This window comes from Xenopus tropicalis, chromosome 9, assembly GCF_000004195.4.
Source record: "Xenopus tropicalis strain Nigerian chromosome 9, UCB_Xtro_10.0, whole genome shotgun sequence".
NCBI lineage: Eukaryota > Metazoa > Chordata > Amphibia > Anura > Pipidae > Xenopus > Xenopus tropicalis.
Window position 1 is genome coordinate 75,992,427 of NC_030685.2, and position 22,864 is coordinate 76,015,290.

A 22,864-nucleotide genomic window follows, 5' to 3' on the forward strand; every position below is an offset into this window, starting at 1 on the left:
TTTTTACATTTGACTGTGGCTCACGAGTAAGAAAGTTTGGGTAAACCTGGCTTAGGGGATAATTTTGCTACATTCTGAGAAAATCAATGTAACAAAACATGATTTTGAATTTGTTTTTTATTATTCCAGTTTATCAAACTCAGGAATTATCAACTATAAAAAAATGACATGAAAACAAATTCAACAAATAGAACCTGGCAAACGTCTAAAGAAGTTGAGGGGTATTTTTAAATAGCGCTTGCACTGAATCCACTATTTTCGTATTCGGTGAACCCAGAATTCTTTGTGAAAGATTTGGGCGAATCCGAATCCGAAGTGAAAAACTTCCAACCTCCATGTTTGTATGACAAAGTCACGCGATTTTTCAGATTTGATTTAGACAGGAGCATGGCTTCAGCCAAATCCAAATCCTGATAAATAAGGCAGAATCTTGGGTGAATCGCAAACCAAATCCTATCCCAAGTGTTTGTTCACCTTTGCTTTAACTTTTAGTATGATGCAGAGAGTAATATTCTGAGACAATTTGCCATCGGTCTTTATTTTTTATTATTTGTAGTTTTTTAATTATTTACATTTTTGTTTAGCATCTCTCCAGTTTGGAGTTTCAGCACCTATCTTGTCACTATAGTCTAAACTGCCTTAGCAACTAGGGAGTGGTTTGAATGAGAGACTGATATAAGAATAGGAGAGAGACTCAATAGAAAAATAAGTACTGTATATACTCGAGTATAAGCCTAGTTAGCACCCTCTCTCCTTTGTGTGCAAATTAGGCAACCCGTAACCAGACCTTCCAGTGCCCTGGCCTAGGCTCCCACTAGCAATACTTATTTCCCCTTACATCTCCTCTGGGACCGGGTCTGCTGCCAGTTTGCCAATGTGCAATGAGCGTGGGGTAGCACTCATATTGTTTTGTTTACCCTCTTCTCTGCTTACAGAGCTAGTTTACTGTTTTTCTTTGAAATAAATATTGAAAAACATATACCCCACTGATGCCTCAATTAATGTAATTTTATTGGTATTTATTTTGATTATTAAAACTTAGCAGTAGCGACTGCATTTCCCACCCTAGGCTTATACTCGAGTCAATAAGTTTTTCCAGTTTTCTTAGGTAAAATTAGGTACCTCGGCTTATATTCGGATCGGCTTATACTTGAGTATATACGGTAATACAAAGTAACTGTAGCCTCGCAGAGCAATAGTTTTTTTGGCTTCCGGGGTCAGTGACCCCCACTTGAAAGCTACAAAAAGTTAGAAGAAGGAGGCAAATAATTCAACAACTATAACATATAAATAATGAGGACCAATTTAAAAGTTGCTTAGAATTGGCCAATTTATAACAGATAAAAAAGGTGTACCAACACTTTAACATTCAAGTTATTTTATGCTAGCATATATTACATTGTACATTGACACCTTTAACTTTACAGCTTGTGTCTGTGTCTGTACAATATTCTTTTTGTACAAAGGCCCACCCCAAGTGGCCCCAGCCCAGTGGTACTTACCACAGCCGACCTTTTGATATGGCTTTAGGGTGTTGTTTCTGGAGAGCCGGTTCTGTCAGTCACACTGGGTTGAAAGAGATGTCATCTTTCAGAAGGCTGCACTTATGTTGTCATTTGCACCCCAGACCATAGATACATCATGCCTCCATCCAAGCTTGACAAAGGAGAAAACGCTTTTGCTTATTCCGTCGTGGATACTGGTCTATGAAAAAGACCTAAAGATAAGCAACCAATTTAAGCAGTGAGGTAACAAGGTCAGAAAAACATGAAACCAGACTTTAATAAATTAAAATTTTTATGCCCTCCCAGTCTTCTCAAGGGCTTTGTAGGCTTCTTTGTATGACATCATCATTTTGATATCCATTTTAATATCATCTGGCCCTTGTACATGCATTATGGCAAATAAATTGCCCACTATATGTAAAAAGATGGACTACAGTGAATTGAGTGCAGCCATACAAGTTCCTACATATGTTATTGTACCTGCTTAAAGAGTTGTTTAGTTTGCTATAAAATACCTATCCTGTATTACTAATTAGTGTTTACTGCATTGGCATTTATGGAGCTCAGTGGGTACAAATACAAACGCACACATACATGTTAGGTCACATCAGCCAACTAATGGACAAAGTTCTGTATCTTATTCCTACACTTCTTCCTGTTAAAGTTAGAGCTGGAACATTTCTGGTCATGTGATCACACAGACCATCACAAAATGGTGGCTCAAGGGTATATATAGGTAGGGTTGGACTGGGACGCCGGGGCACTGGAAAAAAAACCTGGTAAGCTCCGCTGGCCCAGACCTGATCCCTGCCAGGCGCTTTCCCGAGCCACTGGTATCCCTCCCCCGACGCGCTGAAGGTAAGTGTAAAAGAGAAGGAAAGGTAAAAACTAAGTAAGCTTTATCAGAAAGGTCTATGTAAATACAGCCATAAGCACTCACAAAAACGCTTCACGGAGTCCTCTATCAAAAGAAACACAGGATTTATTTTTTGTCTGCTTTTTTGGGAACATGTTCTATCAGACTTCCTTTCTTTTATGGCTCTTTCAGGTTTGGGGCACGAGTCTGCTCAGTTCTCTTCTCTCTCCCTCTCCTGCTCACCCCTCCAATAAGAATGTATAAGAACTCAGTCCCTCCTCCCTTAGGAATGTGTGATCTGAGCTTCCAACAACTATAACTGCAGCAGGAAGCTACCAAGACCAAGCTAAAATGGCAGCTGCTATCAGAGGGAGCTTCTAGGGCTCTTTACTCGGGTATAGTAAAGCTTTCTGCTGAATAAATATATTGTTCTAGGTGGCACTAATGTGGAGAATCTATTGGCAGTAAAATGCCAAAATGACTTTCCTTCTCCTTTAATTTTTGGTGCTTGGGGGAGGGGGTTAGATGGGTGGTGGGGGACCCTGCGGGGAATATGAAGGCCGTAGTGGAGGCCCATTGGGGGCTGCAGGGGCCCCCGAGGCAGCACCCCACAGTCCGAACTTGTATATGTTTCAGTTTGGCAAGATTCTTTAATAGGTCACTTAACATAACACTGTTGGATAAGTATGGGGGTATAGTGTTCTTTTAAGGGCACTTCTCTTTAAACTGAGGATTTCTAGTTTTTGAGATATTGCCACATTTATCAAGGGCAATTTTTAAGGACAAGGAAAGGGTAACACACGGCTACCTTATGGCTCTGCAGGTGGGTGCACGCACAGTACAGTAGGATCAGAAAAATACTGTTGTGCACAAGTCTGGGATTCTGAAGAAGGAAACCACAAGGGAAAATAGAAAGGGAAGTTTGAGAACAAACTTCATGTTGGGTTGAACAACATGAAGTCACTGAATGGGCTCCACCCACATTCTCTAAACTTGGACCACAGTTATATATATAAAACCACTGTACAAAGTTTGGGGACCCTGGTTTTAATAGTGTACAAAGTTTGGGGACCCTGGTTTTAATAGTGTGCAAAGTTTGGGGAGTGTGGCCTCAAAGCTGTAAGACAGGCAGCAGTTTCAATTTCCCCATTAAAGTCAATGGGTACAATTTGATTGTGCATTTAAAAAAAAAAAAAAACTGGAATAGGCAATCACCCAGTGACTGACTGTGCAAAGTTTGGGAACTCTGGCATCAAACCAATAAAAATCAATAGGTGAAGTTTGATTGGCTGTTGGTGGCTCCGCCCACTCTTCAATACTAAAACTGTAGTCCCCTAGTGACCAAGTGTAAAAAGTTTGGGGACCCCGGTGTTATTACTGTGAGAATGGCAGCAGGTTGAATTTCCGCCAAATCAATAGGTAAAACCTGATTGGCCACCCACTTTTGGGCATCCAGCAATCATCATATTTTCATTCAGGCATTGAATGCGTTCCACCAGGCGTTCCACCAGGCATTCCATTCATTCGCACGCGCAATGACGTCATCGTGCGCCATTTTCCTTCACTCGCGCCTGTTCTTCGAGCCTCTTTGCTCCAATTGCGCAAAACTCCCGCCTCCTCAGGCCCCGGACCCACCTACCCCATGCCAGTCAGAGGATCAAGGGGTAGTTTCCACCCCTCCATCAGCGCAGCATCCTACAGCTAACCCCATGACTGTGTGATTCAAGTTTGGGGAGTGTAGCCTCAAAGCTGTAAGATTGGCAGCAGTTTCAATTTCCCCATAAAAGTCAATGGGTGAAATTTGATTGCCTGTTGTTGGCCCCTCCCACTTTGGGGTCATCCAACAAATGTCGCTGTCTCATTTGGGGTGATCCCATTATTATGTTATTCAAGTTTGGGGGGTGTAGCTTCAAAGCTGTAAGAATGGCAGCAGTTTGAAAGTCTTCCCTGTCAAAGTCAATAAGAAAATTGGGGGGTTCGGAGCGGCGCCACAAAAAGACGGGGGGCGGGATCGCTTAGAAAAGCACAAGCAACCTGCTCCGCTATAGGGCGAAGAAGTGTGGAGAGTTTGGGTGTTGTACCCCTAAAACTGTAGGAGGAGTAGCGTTTAGAAAATGGGGGGCGCTAAGAATAAGAAGAAGCGGAAGAATCAGCTGAAGTGGAAGAACAGTCTGTGGGGTTTCAGCCCAACACAATAAAGGTAAAATTGCAGCACTAAGAAAAATCCCAATGAAATAAAAATCCCAATTCAGTACAATCTGGGGTACCTAATATAGTGGCATCACCAGTGTATTACCTTTTCCTTTGACCAGTTTGTGGGAAATTATTAAACTCTTTAGGGCAGTCAAATCCATACTTTTCTATGGGGTATTTAATTTGCCTCACACAGCAGCACCCACGGGTTACTAGGCTGCGGGTAAGTGGCATGCAGGGGCTTCGTGTGTTTTGAAGGCAAACGTATCTTTCAATCTATTAGATAATTTATTAACTACTACCATTAAGCTATTTGGCGCAACTGATGTGAATTTAATCTTTACAACTTTTTAGACCTTATAATCAGATGACGCTTGACTGCAGCTCTAGTGGGTTATTAGCAGGAGTGTGCATAGGCGGAGGATGACTTTTTTGTTTGGGGAGGCTAAAGATGGCCCATACACAGACTGACCTACAGCTAATGTGAGACTTAGTGGATTCGCTGCTGGCATAAAAAGTCAACCTCCCAACTACCTCTTGCCGTTCCCACTGACTCCCAGGGATACTGTACAAAAGTGCGGGTAGGATGCTTTTTTTTTACCCTAAAATGTTTAGGATGTAAAAGTATTCATACGCGCACTTCTGTTAGGGGATCTGCAAACATTTGTGTTTGGGATCAGTTAGCTTAAAGGGGTAGTTCGCATTCAAATTCACTTTTATTTTTAATGGTTTTTCAGTTATTTAGCTTTTTGTTCAGCAGCTCTCCATTTGGTATTTCAGCAGCTATCTGGTTACTAGGGTCTTATTTACCCTAGCAACTAGGTAGTGGTTTAAACAAGAGATTGGAATATGAATAGTTAAGGGGCCTACTTGGAAAAATAAGTAATACAAAATTATAATAATAATAATAAAATTGTAGCCTCACAGAGCAATATTTTTTGGCCCCCATTTGAAATCTGTATAGAGGCAGAAGAGAGGCAAATTATTCAAAAAAATTAATTAGGAAGACCAATTGCAAAGTTGCTAGGAATAGGTCATTTTATAACATACTAAAGGTTAACTTAAAAGTGAACCACCCCTTTAGATGTGTTTATGTTAGTTTTATAGCAAGAAAGGCAGTGGGTACTGACTCCCCATTATATACAGTGAGACGCAGTCCTTATTTACAAAACCAGCACATTATATACAGATAGACACAGTGGGTACTGATGGCAGATATTCAGGCCCTGGCACTATAACACTGGCACTGATACACAACATTGGCTCCACTGTAACTTACTATAAATGAACAAAACAATGACAAAAAAAAAAAAAATAGTAAGTGCAAAAAACAACAACAAATATACAAACAAACAATGAGCTTTTTCAGAGGGAAAGAGTTAACTTACCCTCCATGTGTTAGGGTAGGGGATAGATTATAAATTATTATAGATGTCAGGTCAGGCAAAAAACAATTTAATGTCAGCTAGTGATTTTTAGAACTGTATAGTACCCGTGTATAGTACCTGTGTATAGTACCTGGGTATAGTACCTGGGTATAGTACCTGGGTATAGTACCCGTGTATAGTACCCGTGTATAGTACCCGTGTATAGTGCCCGTGTATAGTGCCCGTGTATAGTGCCCGTGTATAGTGCCCGTGTATAGTGCCCGTGTATAGTGCCTGGGTATAGTACCCGTGTATAGTGCCTGGGTATAGTGCCTGTGTATAGTACCTGGGTATAGTACCCGTGTATAGTACCCGTGTATAGTGCCCGTGTATAGTGCCCGTGTATAGTGCCCGTGTATAGTGCCTGGGTATAGTACCTGGGTATAGTACCTGGGTATAGTACCTGGGTATAGTACCCGTGTATAGTACCCGTGTATAGTACCCGTGTATAGTGCCCGTGTATAGTGCCCGTGTATAGTGCCCGTGTATAGTGCCCGTGTATAGTGCCCGTGTATAGTGCCTGGGTATAGTACCCGTGTATAGTGCCTGGGTATAGTGCCTGTGTATAGTGCCTGGGTATAGTACCTGTGTATAGTACCTGTGGGATGAAAACTGCAGCAAAAGTTGAGAGTTGGCTCTTAAGTAAAGTTTACAGCCTACAGATTCTTCTTTTCAGTCTTCTTTTTTACACTGCTTCCAGTTTACAAAATCTCCCGATCCCTGTGTGAATCTGTGCTCTGATTGGTCAGTTTTACTGTCTGTCAAGAAAGCTGTGCTCTGATTGGAGAATCCCCAAGGAGAAAGATCCAATCGGAGCACAGCAAAATGGGCTTGCAGGAACCTATTTCCAGCACAGTGCCAAGCAGGTTTGGGGAGGCTTAGCCTGCCCTAGCCTTATGGAAAATCCGCCTATGGGAGTGTGTGAGGGACAAGTTAAAACAGAAGTCGTCACAGTAAGAACCATGTGCACTTAGAGCTGGGCGGTATGACCAAAAATTTATATCACGGTATTTTTCAAAATTATATCGGTGTCACGTATTTGACGGCATTTTTTTTTCCATGCATGATTAGGTGTTAACCCCATTTCCTAATAAATTAGACAATAATTACTGCAGTATTGAAAATCAGAGTCAGGCAAGCGAAGGATCGGCAACAGAAAGTCGTAAGGTAAATCAGGCAGGCTTAGTTTCCCAGGCAAGGCCGCAGACAACATACCTCCCAACATTTGAAAAACAAAAAGAGGGACAAAAAGATTTGGCGCGCGCAGCACGGCAAATTTTTGGCCACGCCCACTTTTGTGACCACGCCCAAATTAACACACCCCATTTTTTTCTAAAAATACTCCTTTTATATAGTTGAAATGGTGGGATCAGATGCAAATGTACTACACCCTCATACTGTACTACCTAAGGAAGCCCACAGAGCCCCCCCATACACAGAGCCCCCCAAACACAGAGGCCCCCCATACACAGAGCCCCCCATACACAGAGCCCCCCAAACACAGAGCTCCCATACGCACTCCGACTCCTTCCGCTGCGTCTCTCCTGTGGCTCCTTTGCCGGCGGTCTCTGGCCCTTTTATAAGGTTGCGCCCCGTGTGTACGTGTGACGTCATTACGCACGGGCGCAACCTTATAAAAGGGCCAGGGACCGCCGGAGAAGGAGCCACAGGAGAGAAGCAGCGCAAGGAGTCGGAGCACTCATCCCGCTGTCACGGATCCTTCTATGAATGTCCCGCATTTCCGTAATCTATTACGAAAATGCGGGACATTCAGGGAACTATCCGGGACAGCGGGATGAGCTATAGAAAGCGGGACTGTCCCGCTTAAAGCGGGACAGTTGGGGGGTATGAGACAACATAGCACAGGAGGAGGCGTTTGATAGCTTTAAATACCCCCCACGCATGCGCAGAACCGGCGCCGTCAGCGCGTCACGGACGTGCACGCTTTGACATGTACGTGCGCTTTGCTGCACGCGCACCTGGACGCGCTTGCGCAACGTCCCGCTGAAAACGGGACGCGCGCGCACGCACTTAAGGAGGTGTGCGAGACCGGCCCGCACGGGTGAGTACCCTGACACCCTGGTATTGCGGTATCTGAAAAATGAATATAGTTTTTAAAAAAAAAAAAACACCGGTATTCGGTATAGCGACCAGCCCTATGTGCACTTATGGTACTTGCTCACTACACGCCAGGATTTATTTTCCCAAACCAGCCAAAGTCAGTTCTAAAACCAGCCCAAAACTAGCCAAAAGCCACTTTGAAATAGCCCAAAAATAGCCTAATATGTTCAATAAAAAACATGGCTTTTTAAAGCATATAATTACTATCCATGCCCTGCACCCTCTCTCCAGTTACTGCAGGTTATAGTGGTTTTGTTTCTTCAGGTTCAGCAGAGGAATAGAAATTGGAGCTTCTATCTATAATTGCATGCTGGGTATTGTAGTTTTATATCAATCTTAGCTGTAAGCTAATAGTAAGATACAAACTACATTACCCAGCATGCACTGGGACAGGCACGTCAGAAGAAAAAAACCTTTGGCTAGTTTCCACACTACAGACCCGCCAAGGCTCCAAAAACTAGCCCAAATTTGTACCTTGGCGGGTTTGTACTTTGGAAACCCGCCTGAGCTTTAAATTAATAGCCCAATTTGGCGGAAAACCCGCCAACCCTGCTACACACAGTACTGAAATGTTTTTTTTTACACAGCGTTTATTCATGAAACGATATAAAGCAACTGTCTAACAATAGCAGAAGAAAGTTACCTAAAACAACAAAACATGCCCACCCAAGTCACGCCTTTTTTTGCGTCAGAACTGCTGAACAACCCGGAAGAGCGGCTGCAGTGGGTGTGCGCATGCGTCATGGATTTGGCGTCATCAGTCCTGCGCCACTGACAGCCGGGCGAATCGTTAGCTGTTCCATTCCTGCCCGGGGCATGGATTAACCGGGAGCGGTGCTGGCTATTCAGAGGGATGAACGGGGCGGAGCTGAACAAGCCTGAGGCCTTTGGGCGCTTAGCTTAAAGCTGCTGATCCTGTCTCTCACCTGATCATGGGGATCCTGTTCGCCAAGATATGGAGGCTCTTTAGCCACCAGGGTAAGGGTTGGTCTTCTCAGGAATTGAGCAAATGAAGATTTTGAAATCGTCACGTTATGTTTGTGAGACCGCTGTTTGGCAACACTTCCCAGATTTCTCTCTTAGATTTAGGTGATCAGGTAGGGTTGTAGTTCAGCAGCTGCTGGAGTTAAACTATTGCTGTTTCTTATGTGGTCCAGCAGGGTTGGCTTCTCTGGGCTCTGCACACACTGGGAAAGTCAGAACCGTGTGGGAAAGAACACAGACAAGGCAGAGAAGTGAAGGGACTGTGGCTGTGGGATAGCAGGTATAGTAGGGAGAGATGGTGCCTATAGTAGCAGTGGGGATAATAGCCTCTGGGAAGGGACTGGGGCTGTGGGATAGCAGGTATAGTAGGGAGAGATGGTGCCTATAGTAGCAGTGGGATAATAGCCTCTGGGAAGGGACTGGGGCTGTGGGATAGCAGGTATAGTAGGGAGAGATGGTGCCTATAGTAGCAGTGGGGGATAATAGTCTCTGGGAAGGGACTGGGGCTGGGGGATAGCAGGTATAGTAGGGAGAGATGGTGCCTATAGTAGCAGTGGGGGGATAATAGCCTCTGGGAAGGGACTGTGGCTGTGGGATAGCAGGTATAGTAGAGAGAGATGGTGCCTATAGTAGCAGTGGGGGGATAATAGCCTCTGGGAAGGGACTGTGGCTGTGGGATAGCAGGTATAGTAGAGAGAGATGGTGCCTATAGTAGCAGTGGGGGGATAATAGCCTCTGGGAAGGGACTGGGACTGTGGCTGTGGGATAGCAGGTATAGTAGAGAGAGATGGTGCCTATAGTAGCAGTGGGGGGATAATAGCCTCTGGGAAGGGACTGGGGTTGTGGGATAGCAGGTATAGTAGGGAGAGATGGTGCCTATAGTAGCAGTGGGGGGATAATAGCCTCTGGGAAGGGACTGGGGCTGTGGGATAGCAGGTATAGTAGAGAGAGATGGTGCCTATAGTAGCAGTGGGGGGATAATAGCCTCTGGGAAGGGACTGGGGCTGTGGGATAGCAGGTATAGTAGAGAGAGATGGTGCCTATAGTAGCAGTGGGGGGATAATAGCCTCTGGGAAGGGACTGTGGCTGTGGGATAGCAGGTATAGTAGAGAGAGATGGTGCCTATAGTAGCAGTGGGGGGATAATAGCCTCTGGGAAGGGACTGGGGTTGTGGGATAGCAGGTATAGTAGGGAGAGATGGTGCCTATAGTAGCAGTGGGGGGATAATAGCCTCTGGGAAGGGACTGGGGCTGTGGGATAGCAGGTATAGTAGAGAGAGATGGTGCCTATAGTAGCAGTGGGGGGATAATAGCCTCTGGGAAGGGACTGGGACTGTGGCTGTGGGATAGCAGGTATAGTAGAGAGAGATGGTGCCTATAGTAGCAGTGGGGGGATAATAGCCTCTGGGAAGGGACTGGGGTTGTGGGATAGCAGGTATAGTAGGGAGAGATGGTGCCTATAGTAGCAGTGGGGGGATAATAGCCTCTGGGAAGGGACTGGGGCTGTGGGATAGCAGGTATAGTAGAGAGAGATGGTGCCTATAGTAGCAGTGGGGGGATAATAGCCTCTGGGAAGGGACTGGGGCTGTGGGATAGCAGGTATAGTAGAGAGAGATGGTGCCTATAGTAGCAGTGGGGGGATAATAGCCTCTGGGAAGGGACTGTGGCTGTGGGATAGCAGGTATAGTAGAGAGAGATGGTGCCTATAGTAGCAGTGGGGGGATAATAGCCTCTGGGAAGGGACTGGGGTTGTGGGATAGCAGGTATAGTAGGGAGAGATGGTGCCTATAGTAGCAGTGGGATAATAGCCTCTGGGAAGGGACTGGGGCTGTGGGATAGCAGGTATAGTAGGGAGAGATGGTGCCTATAGTAGCAGTGGGGGGATAATAGCCTCTGGGAAGGGACTGGGGCTGTGGGATAGCAGGTATAGTAGAGAGAGATGGTGCCTATAGTAGCAGTGGGATAATAGCCTCTGGGAAGGGACTGGGGCTGTGGGATAGCAGGTATAGTAGGGAGAGATGGTGCCTATAGTAGCAGTGGGATAATAGCCTCTCTGAAGGGACTGGGGCTGTGGGATAGCAGGTATAGTAGGGAGAGATGGTGCCTATAGTAGCAGTGGGGGGATAATAGCCTCTGGGAAGGGACTGGGGCTGTGGGATAGCAGGTATAGTAGGGAGAGATGGTGCCTATAGTAGCAGTGGGGGGATAGTAGCCTCTGGGAAGGGACTGGGGCTGTGGGATAGCAGGTATAGTAGGGAGAGAAGGTGCCTATAGTAACAGTGGGGGGATAATAGCCTCTGGGAAGTGACTGGGGCTGTGGGATAGCAGGTATAGTAGGGAGAGATGGTGCCTATAGTAGCAGTGGGATAATAGCCTCTGGGAAGGGACTGGGGCTGTGGGATAGCAGGTATAGTAGGGAGAGATGGTGCCTATAGTAGCAGTGGGGGGGATAATAGCCTCTGGGAAGGGACTGTGGCTGTGGGATAGCAGGTATAGTAGGGAGAGATTGTGCCTATAGTAGCAGTGGGGGGATAATAGCCTCTGGGAAGGGACTGGGGCTGTGGGATAGCAGGTATAGTAGGGAGAGATGGTGCCTATAGTAGCAGTGGGGGGATAATAGCCTCTGGGAAAGGACTGGGGCTGTGGGATAGCAGGTATAGTAGGGAGAGATTGTGCCTATAGTAGCAGTGGGGGGATAATAGCCTCTGGGAAGGGACTGGGGCTGTGGGATAGCAGGTATAGTAGGGAGAGATGGTGCCTATAGTAGCAGTGGGGATAATAGCCTCTGGGAAGGGACTGGGGCTGTTGGATAGCAGGTATAGTAGGGAGAGATGGTGCCTATAGTAGCAGTGGGATAATAGCCTCTAGTAATAATAATAGACTGTTATTATAAACAAACAATAAATGCCTAATTGCACAGTAGTACTTTTTTAAGAACATTGACAAAGTCAAACATATTCTGGGTGCAATAAGCAATGCATACTTTTCATAAGTATTTGTATATATGTTCTGTTTGACTAATGAATAATGTCAGACACTTGTGCCCTGAGGCCTAAATATGCACCATCCCTGCCAAGAAAAAAAATAAAACAAATAAGAAAAAGCTAAAACATAACTTTATGGTTTCAAAGTGGGTAAATTTTACTTTATTGTAGGTAACTTTATATTTTAAAAAGAAACTAAAAAGGCTGCCTTATGCCAAGAAAAATTTGGGCGTTGAATATCTGAAAGTGTTGACATTTGTGGTGTGATTTACTTTACAGGTTACTTTGTGTCTACATGGAGAATGCCTCTTATTATTTCTCAGAAATCACTACGAAATCACCAAAGTAGGGATTACTTTGGGCCAAATTAACAGCTTTTATAAGAATCCCAGCAGTATAGATGTTTGTCATTACTTGATATATTTGTGTATATATATATATAGCCAGTAAATAGTACATTTCATCTATCACCAAACATTGCTTTTTAAGGGTGGGCCTTCTAATAGAGTCGTGTGCTGGTTAATGATAGGGGTGGGCACCACTTTCTACCATTTGCCGATATTCTGTGATACAGGGAGTCTCGTTGATATTATTGGCCCAGTCCCTTATTTCAGTGCTTTTCAGAATTGTTTGGTTCAAGTTCCCCTTTTGTTGTTCAACATCAATCCATCCTCTTGGTTCATTACAAGGGTACAAATCTAGAACACAAAAACACCAAAGCCCCCTCATTCCTGCTTATTGGCTTTTCTGCTTGCAACATGATTTCTTATACTGATCCTCAGGGACCCCCCCCCCCCCCAACTCAAAGCATTTGTTGTTCTGCTACTGATCTGCCCTTACATCTATGATTACTTCAGTTACATTTTCCTTTGACACAATACTTTATTTCTTGTTATTTTGTTATATTATTATTAACCTGTGCCGTGGAATAAAGGCTTCCTTCTCGGCTGCTGCCTGTGTTGCCTGGGACCTTTTCCATACTATGAATGATTTAGTAGGAACATGTCAGTACGTCACTGGTTAAACTGTTCTTTATCACACTGTCTTAAATTACTAGCGTAAACATGATGACGCCTATAGCCAATGCTTCACATTCTACTATTCTTGGAATTAGAACATTATACCTGCTCCTTTTACAGTAATTGTTTTAGGACAGCTAGACCAATTGTATCTTGTTTTGTGTACACAGTACAGAATGGGGCAAGTTGTTTTATTTTTGTAATCTTGTTGGAAAAATTCCTGGTTTAATTGCTTGTTTAGCCTTGTAATAGTTTAATCAGTCAATCTTTGTCGTTCTTCACCTTCCTCTATTAAATGAATAGCTGTAGGACGTGTCATTTGTGGGAACTAGATCTAACTGGCTGTGCCTGTGCTACTGCGTAATAAAGGCATCGGAATCCCATTCATCATTATCGGATTTACATTGCCCTTTATTTTGTCCTGCTTCTACCCATACCCCTAGAAAAGCAATTATTTCTCCCTTTGTCTTACTTAATTTCAAGGGTAACTGTATAAAAGCCTATAAGCATTAGTCATGAGTATGTGAGAGCAATTAGTCATGAGTATAGTACAATAGTGTTGTACTCGCTAGTGAACTTAGGACTCATAAGGCACATGTGGCACACTTCTGTATGGGCTCGCAGGAGGTGTTATTATCATTAACTTCTACATATAAAGTGTTGGTCTATTCTGCAGAACTTTAAAAAGGAAGTTAATCATTTATATCAATCCAAGGCAACAGTCCTCACACGTGGACTCTCACTAGGGGTCAATGTTATCAGTATTACCTGCCGGCATGGTGTCGGAGGAAAGAAGATAACCCTGGTGAAATCTATACAAACACAGGGAGAACATACGAGCTCCATCTTTATATAAAGAACACAAATTATCGGCTGACGTCTTGTATTGCAGCAGTTCGTTGCCAAAATAATATAGAGGGATGCCAATACAGTGCCAGTAGTGATTAATAAGCCTTTTTTTTAAAAGGATAAGTATACCTTTAAAAAAAAGTTGATGTAAAATTGATGACGGTGCTATTTTGCATTCATTATTTATTTGTTTAATTCCAATAAGGGTTAAAGTACTGTTAATATGAAGGTAAGAAAGTAAAAGGGCTGATCTGATGTTGCTCTTGTTAGGAAAAACATTAGAAACCTTATCACTTTTTTCATGCCTTTCCTAACCAGAAGAACATCAGCCGAGCCCTTTTTCTTTCTTCTGACAACTCCCTAGACCAGTGGTTCTCAACCTTTCTAATGCCGCGACCCTTTAATACAGTTCCTCATGTTGTGGTGACCCCCAACCATAAAATTATTTCTAAGACCATCGGAAACATGTGTTTCCCGATGGTCTTAGACGACCCCTGTGAAAGGGTCGTTCGACCCCCAAAGGGTTCCCGACCCACAGGTTAAGAACCGCTGCCCTAGACGTACTCGAATACTTCATGTTTAGAAAGTGACCAGCAGGGGGCACTGTTGTGTGTAATATATCTGGTCTCATACTTATTATTATTATTATTAACATTTATTTATAAAGCCTTGTGGCTAAAAACCCTAACCTAAGAACAGAATTGTTTCTAATACACAGTAGATTGTCGTTATGGGTCACTGCAATACAAGGAACTGAGTTCTGCTACACAAACACCTGAGTGGTTGCTATATTAATAAATATATTAATAAATATAAGAGAATGAACTTGTCATGTTAATGCTTAACTTATCATTTTTTTCCCATTTCTCTTCTATTTTAGAACACAAAGTAATTATTGTGGGACTGGATAATGCCGGAAAAACCACTATACTGTATCAGTTGTAAGTATACATTAGATAACACTACCCCTTTGCCAAGTGTATGTTTGTCTGGAACAACCAATCACAATACAGTTGCACATATTAGGCAACGTGGCTTCATACAGCAACATAAGTAGTACACTTTGGTGTGTGTTTACTAAGAATTGAGATAAAAATCACTGGTGATGTTACCTGTAGCAACCAATTAGGTCTTTGCTTTGATTTCTAACTTGTAGGTGACTGCTCAAATCTTATTGCTGATTGGTTGCCATGGGCAACATCACCGGAGATATTTATCTCCAGTCTTATTAAACATGCTCCTTTGTCAGAAAAGACTTTGCCCACAGCTGATCAGTAGCAGTGGTCCCCCAATTTAATTGTAAAAAACCCCTGTCACAGCAATTAATCACCACGACAGCAAGCTCATAAACATATACAAGTCACTGCAACTGCATGGTACTAGTCGCCACGACTGAATTTAAAAAATCACGGTGACTAATCGCCTCATCTCGCTTCTTTTTATTTTTACCATATCCGTGTTTATTAATGTTAATATCTAATAAAATACATTTTAATAAACATAAATTATTAGTTTAGTATTTATTATGCATATATGGTTCCTGCACTATGAGGGGAAAGCCCCTTTTCAGACAGCTGTTAATGCATTACTGTTGCTGAATGTCAGGTCCTGGTGTTAACATTTAAAGGAGAAAGAAAGGTAAAAACTAAGGAAGCTTTATCAGAAAGGTCTATGTAAATACAGCCATAAGCACTCACAGAAACGCTGCACTGACTTCTCTGTGAAAAGATTTCTTGTGTCTGTAATTCATGTGCCAGAGACACGCAGCTCTCTGCTGCCTTCCCTCTCCTGCTCCCCCTCCCTCAAGAATGCTAAGAACTCAACACCCCCCTTAGGAATGTGGATCTGAGACAATCAGCAGGAAACTGACTCATAGTCTTACTAACTGAGCATGTACACTTGGTCTGGGTGTCTATGCAGGAGTGAGGCATTATGGGAACTTTCTTTACACAGCTCAGCACTTTTTCTTCCTGTTTGGCTTCTGATCACCTGAACGGGAGAAATATGGGGAGACTTAAGGGCACTATTGGGACAACTGAAGGTATGCCTGCATCTTGGGAGCAGATCTTCTCCCGATATACCCCACCAACGGGTATCGGGAGAATCCAGGCTAATTCAGTCGTTTGGCCCCGATGCGGTCCCCAATAATCTGACTAGATTTTTAACCTGCACGATTGAGATCTTGCTGATTTCAGGCCAGATATCGGTCAGGCAGGCCCGTCGGTAGTGCCCATACACGGGCCGATTAGCTGCCGAATCAGTCTAAGGGACCGATATCGGCAGGTAGAATCGGCCCGTGTATGGGGGACCTTTAGTGGTTGCTGGGAGTTGTAGTACAGCAGCAGCTTTATAGCAGTAGATTAAAAATCCTTATTACACAATGCACAATAGAAGTATTTATTTACCTGATGATTAATACATTAATTACATTATTATCATGCTCATTACTAGCTCTATGAACGAGGTTGTGCACACGTCACCTACAATAGGAAGCAACGTGGAAGAAATAGTCGTTAATAACACACGGTTTCTAATGTGGGATATCGGAGGTCAAGAATCGCTCCGTTCTTCTTGGAATACCTATTACACAAACACAGAGGTAAGCGCCCCCACTCACAGTGTTGCACTGACCTTTACACTGTTTAGATTAAAGCTGCCGCTCGAGGCTTTCCCCTGGGATGAGCTTGTGTTGTTTGTATGATAGGAATGGGCAGAGCGTAGAAGTGAAAGGAGAATGTCCGTCTTCTTCCAGTAGGGGTCGCTCTAAATTGACTTTTGAATTGTGCCTTGCTGGTAGGACTAGGGTCAGCTAGTTTCCTCGTTTATGTACATTTAATAGGGATGTAATATTATAAAATAAAAATAAATAAGCTACCAATATATATTTATTAAAAGGGAACTTCACCCAAACACAACTTGGGGCTTCTTTTTGAAAAGTAAACATAATTTCGAGCTTTGAACTTTGCAATATACATCAACTAAAAAATACGCAGCCTTTTCATGATTTGTAATAATATTGTTTGGAACAGTTCCCTAAGCCCCGCCCCCTGTTCCCCTGCTGATCTGGCTGACTACTTTGTGACTCAAAATGTAACAGTAGTCGCCTGTCCTCAGCCTGCCTTCAGCCTGCCTCCTCCCAATCCCACAATTCCCTGCACACGTGGTGTCAATAAGGAAAGGAACATCACAGCGCAATGCATTGTGGGTTATGTAGTTCCTGCATGCTGTCTGTAAGCTGTGAAGAAGTTGTTACAATTTGTAACATCAATGTTTTAGTCCCTCCTCCCCTGCCAGGATTTCAAATGATGCAGAAAGAGAAGAACTGTTTTGCAGCTGGATTTCAGCATATAAAAATTATATTTATTCAGACTTTTTGAAGGAACAGATTACAGTTATAGGTATATTAGAGGTTTCTGTGTTGTGTGGGGCTTTTGAACAAATTTTGATTTGGAAGCCGGAGTTCCCCTTTAAGTGAGAATTTGTCAGTGATATTTATGTTGGTGTGTTAGTAGAATCTGCATGTGGTGTGTATTTCAGCTTTGTCATTTTAATGTTGTGTTCTCAACTTTATATTTAGTTTGTGATCATTGTTGTGGACAGCACAGACAGAGAGAGGATTGCTGTAACCAGAGAAGAATTGTATAAAATGTTATCCCATGAGGTAAGATATTAGAGATTGTCCATCACCCCTGTAGTAGGCCTAATTTATCTGCATAGCATTGTGTACAGTTAAAGGAATAAAGGTCCCCATACACGGGCTGATTATAGCAGCGGATCGGGGACCGCATCGGCTCATTGAGCCCCATGGCCGCAAATGTAATCCGTTAGTTTGGCCCCAGGGCCAAACGATCGGATTATTTATTTTTTTTAAGATACTTGCTACCTGATATCGCCCACCCGTAGGTGGGGATATCGGGTGAAGATCCGCTCGCTTGGCGACTTCGCCAAGCGAGCGGATCTTATAGTGTATGGGGACCTTTACATACCCTCCTTGTTGACAAGAGCTCATCCAGTTGGGTTTATGTGGAAAGGTGCATTAACACTATTCCAGAACTAAACATAAATGTATTTTTTTTTTCGCACTGATATTCCTGATTCCACAGATTGAAAGGAAACCATCAGTGGCAATTCTGGGGCTGCTTCCACTTAAGGCAGCCACCCCCTCTCTCCCGCTCTGCACTTACAACTTTAGCGTTGGAGCAAGTCCAGAGGGGGCCGCATTTCTACCAAAAGTGGCTTGTTGCCATCCCTGGTAAGTGGCTGCTCACTGCCACCTGAGGCAAGGAGCGGCCCTGGAAACCATGACAGTCTGACTGCACCCAGGGACCAGCTCCACTCCCGCGATTTAATCTCGCAGAGTGATTTAACCCCTCCCTTATCTTGTTCCATTGTAAAGTAATGGACTCTGGGACATGAAGGCTCTCCGCTGAGGGACTTCATGTCCCAGAATTCATTACTTCACAAGAAAACAAGGTAGAGAAGAGGGGTTGCATGACACAAGGGATGCTGGGAAATGGTTTGTACAGTTATGATGGTTTCCTTTCAATCTGTGCAATCGGGTCTGTGTAAAATTTTGTCTGGTTGGTGCACTTTTCTATTATGGATTTTATGGATTTATTCAGGTGCTATCCTACCAGAGTCTCATTAGATCAATCCCTATCTGGGGGCCTACACCCAGAACACCTTGTCTCACTGATTTAAATTTCTTTTTTAGACTGATTTTTTTTTTCCTCTATACTAAGGACCTGAAGAAAGCAGGGCTGCTGGTTTTTGCTAACAAGCAAGATGTTAAGGAGTGTATGACGGTAGCTGAAATCTCACAATACTTGAAACTGACTTCTGTTAAGGACCATCCCTGGCATATACAAGCGTGCTGTGCTTTAACAGGGGAAGGGTAAGTTACTTTATTAAACTTAACATAATGTCCGCCTGATATCGTCTAACCCTAACTACAAAATCCATCCAAAAGTCATTTATTATGTCTTTATTCTTCTAAAGCCCCAAGAAAAAATGTTGCACTTCCCCCAAAAAAATGTTTGAAGTTATGGGGTGTCTGCTGTTGCTAACATGCAAATTGGCCCTGTCATTTCAAGTACACAGAGGCCCAAACAGACCCCCCACCAGTGACTGCATCTTACAGCAGCCCCTCTGGCATTTGCCAGAACCCACAGATTGCCAGTCTAGACTTGCCTTTTGGTATTTTCAGTGTCAAAAGCCCTTCTGGTTACAATTGGTACTGTGCACAAAGTTTTAGTGAGGAAGTATCTAAAACTGCTTTACATAGGAAAGCATACAGCAGCCCATTGAACTGAACATATCAGTCTTTTGGCTTCTTACAAGGGGGGCTATGAGGGTAGACAAGGGGTCTGCAGATTCACAAGCAAGACAAAAAGGTCGCATACAACAAGCAGAATATTTATGACCAGTCAGAAGGTACTAACAGCCGGCATTCTTTTTAAACCTGTTCTTTAGACACCATTTAAATAATGGAAGAAAAGCTGAGACAAAGACAAAATATAATTATATTTTCACCTCCATTAAACAGGCACAGAAAGAAACTAGATGGCATTGTTGTGTGGCCCTTTAACTGTAAGCGGTGTTATCCCAGCAATACACCTCTAAAGGTCCCCATACACGGCCCGATTATAGCTGCCGATATCGGTCCCTTGGACCGATTCGGCAGCTAATCGGCCCGTGTATGGGCAGAACCGAGCGGCCTGGCCGACCGATATCTGGCCTGAAATTGGCCAGATCTCGATCAGCCAGGTTAGAAAATCCAGTCGGATCGGGGACTGCATCAGCTCATTGATGCGGTGACATCACCAAGCGAGCGGATCTTATAGTGTATGGGGACCTTTAGGGACTTAGACTTTTGTCTATTTCTAAATGAAAGCTATTAAATACTGGCTGTTTTTTTCTGTTTTCTCCCTGAAAATAAACCAGGCTGTGTCAAGGACTTGAATGGATGATGTCCAGGCTTAAAGTCAGATGACCCCAGTGGCTCATGGGAAGAGACATTACCTTTGCAACATGCTGTATTTATGACTCCCTAAACTGCTGCAACGTAAGAAGAAAAACTGTATTTATAAACATTGAATTGTAATGTTTCCATCGGCAAGAAAGAATGTTCCAGAACAATTCCAGGAGAATATGGAAGCAAACCACCGTGGGGCTTTCATTTTCTTTTTTAAAACTGACAGTCTCACACAGTTTGTTTTCCCTTCACTACAGGAAAGAATAAGCAGCAGAAGATTTTAAACACTCAGTTTTTTTTATAGTGTAATTTTACAAGTCCAAGTGGTAGGAGCCGACTGTAGCTGGGCCCAGAAACGCGCCCCAGTTGCTGAATCCAACACAGACCAAATGACTGATCAGTATTTTTAGACTTGAATTGAATACAGAAGCCTATGTTATGTACAAATCAATTTGTATTTCCTGTGTGCTAGCATGTTTGCTTCTGTATTTGTACTAACAAGAACAATCGCCTTGTAACTATGAACATAACACCTTGTGGGCAGCAGGTATTACTGGTACAAGTGTATCCGGAAACGTATCCAGTAATCCAACAACAGTGCCGCCTGTGTATTTGTAACCGCCCATCCGCCTTTGGCTTGGGGGTGCAGTGCTTTGTTTATACTGCCCTTTAGCGCAGTAGGCAGGTTTGGCTGTGTGGATTCTACTTCGGAGTGTTGCACGATTCTCTTTCTCTACAAAGAATGGCATTTTCAGCGGCAGGAGTCGCGGAACTGAGGATGCTGAATTGCAACTCCCAGTATGCCAGTGATATCCAAGGCAACATCCGGAAAGCTGCAGGTTTCTAGACTTTAACATTGACTTGACAGCGATTATATCCCACTGATCCTTGTGGGCTCAAGGCTACAGCTGCCACATATGCCGGACCATTATTATGGCACTCCAAGGATTGTCGGTGTGTGTATTCAATTCCCTTTCAGCGCCTGGAAGCACATTGTGAATGAGTCTGACCATTTGATTTCACTCTGCTTTGTCCAATGATGCCTGGATAATAAAGTAGAGTCTTCTCCACTTCTATGTGAATTATTACTATGTACATAAACATATTAGTGATAATTTACTTTGACCCTGGATACAAGAACACTAATAGGCAGGGCAAATACGCACCCTTTAGTGCTCATTTAAAAAGTACTTGCATTCAGGATCTGATTGTGTGCTCTGCACCGAGCACAAGATCAAATAACCATTGACAGCCCTTATTTGTCACCCCTTAGAAACTTTTACTCCATAAGTTTGTATATATTTAAATGTTGCTCATGGGTAAAAAAAGGTTGGGGACCCCTGGTGTAGAGTGTAGCACTGTCAGGTAGTGGTAAGTGCAGAGATCTTTATATGGTCTGTGCCTGCTAGTGCACCATAAATTGCGTGTCTAAATGATGCACAAGTTAGAGGGTGGGGGGACACCTACATGCCTCCTAGTAATGTATTGGTTGGAAAAATGACCCTGCTTTTGAATGCCCCTTACCCACCCAAACCTTCTGTTATATGTATAACTTGCACCCCTCCCGGTGACATCACTGAGGGGGGAGGCTCCATGGCACTGATGTAACCAAGGTGGAGGAGGCTGCAGAAGAGTAAATTGGAGAGGCTGGTGTAAGGGCTTAGGCACAGAAGTATACCATGGGATACCCCACGCATCACTAATCCCTTGCCCTGCCCTTTAGTACATTATAGAATGGCCCATTTTCAGTTGGTCTTTATTTTTTATTTTTTTTCTTAATTACGTGCCTTCCCCTTCATACCCATTCCTGGGGGTCTTTGACCCTGGCAGGCAAACAACTATAACTCGTTGAGGCTACAATTTTATTGTTATTATTACTTTAGATTACTTATCTATCTATGTTGGCCCTTCCCTGTTCATATTCCTGTTTCCTTCACAAGCCACTGCCTGGTTACTTGGTTAATTTGGGCCATAGCGACCACATAGTTGCTGAAATTCCAACCTGGAGAGCTACTGAACAAAAAAGCGAATAATTAAAAAACCGCAAAAAATACAAAAATGAAGACCAACTGCAAGTTGTCTCAGAGAGCTGTGGCAAATCGTAGGGCAAAATAAACAGCAGACTGCACTAGTTTTTTGCACCTTGCCCTGCACTGCAGTAAATGAACCTCATTGTTGGTTTGCACACAGACAACCATGTGGCTTATAGCTCCAGTTTAGCTTGGTAACACTACTGCGGGGCCCTATGGCACACTGGCCATTTCCTGACTCATGCAGGAATCAACCACTTAGTGCTGGCAAAATTGTCAGTGTTTCACAGCAGGAGTGTCTTGTTTGCAGCTGGAGAAAAAAAATGTCATGCTGTAAATCGTTCTTGGAAAAAAATAAAAGCAACTTTGCTATATACATTCAGCAGTTTTGAGGTTATTTTGAATTGTAAACCTGTCTCTTTCTCCCTTAAAACAATGTAGTCCTTGGGAGCCCTTGGGAATTATTTTTTTAAACATTTGAACCTGGTTACTCCTATCCAGTCGGCACCAGGAAATAATGGTGGAGGCAATAAACAGAAAAGACCAGACAGATATTGCATTGCAAATAACAGAATTTCTTTTAAAGGGGGTGGTTTACCTTAATATTAATATTTTGAGACAGTTTGCAATTTGTCTTTTCTTTTTATCTTTTTGTGTTTGTCATTTAGCTTTTTATTCAGCAGCTTTCCAATTTAGTATTTCAGCAGCTATCTGGTTGCTAAGGTCTTGTTTACAGAAGAAAGATAAGTAATAAAAAGTAACAATAACAGTAAAGTTGCAGCCTCAGAGAGCAATAGATTTGTGTGTCCCGGGGTCCCGTGACCCCATCTGAAAACCAATTAAAAAGGAAGGCAAATAATTAAATAAATAATAAAGGCCAGGTGAAGCAGTGGAATTAAAATAATAGCCCTTTATTACAATTT

General features: G+C 43.3%; 1 protein-coding gene and 1 long non-coding RNA gene across 2 annotated transcripts in view; one reads left to right on the plus strand and one right to left on the minus strand.

Moving 5' to 3' along the window:
• LOC116407524 overlaps positions 1 to 1,713 on the minus strand; it is a 32,654-nt gene extending 30,941 nt beyond the window's left edge. The window contains exon 1 of the long non-coding RNA XR_004220388.1: positions 1,503 to 1,713. This is a non-coding gene — a long non-coding RNA (uncharacterized LOC116407524). The remainder of the gene's footprint in view (positions 1 to 1,502) is intronic.
• A 7,103-nt stretch (positions 1,714 to 8,816) lies between these two features.
• arl5a (ADP ribosylation factor like GTPase 5A) lies at positions 8,817 to 22,032 on the plus strand. Its single transcript, XM_002936658.5, has 6 exons — positions 8,817 to 9,080; positions 14,818 to 14,878; positions 16,389 to 16,536; positions 17,515 to 17,598; positions 18,680 to 18,831; positions 19,881 to 22,032. Exons 1-6 carry the CDS (start codon positions 9,035 to 9,037, stop codon positions 19,927 to 19,929), a joined length of 540 nt encoding a protein of 179 aa, XP_002936704.1. The 5' UTR covers positions 8,817 to 9,034; the 3' UTR covers positions 19,930 to 22,032.
• Positions 22,033 to 22,864: the final 832 nt, after the last annotated feature.

Excerpts from the sequence above, each read along its gene's own strand:
- arl5a (XM_002936658.5), top strand. The coding sequence starts at position 9,035 with ATGGGGATCCTGTTCGCCAAGATATGGAGGCTCTTTAGCCACCAGG. Across the intron at positions 9,081-14,817 it reads GAGGCTCTTTAGCCACCAGG|AACACAAAGTAATTATTGTG; the intron begins GTAAGGGTTGGT and ends CTTCTATTTTAG. Across the intron at positions 18,832-19,880 it reads TGTGCTTTAACAGGGGAAGG|GCTGTGTCAAGGACTTGAAT; the intron begins GTAAGTTACTTT and ends AAAATAAACCAG.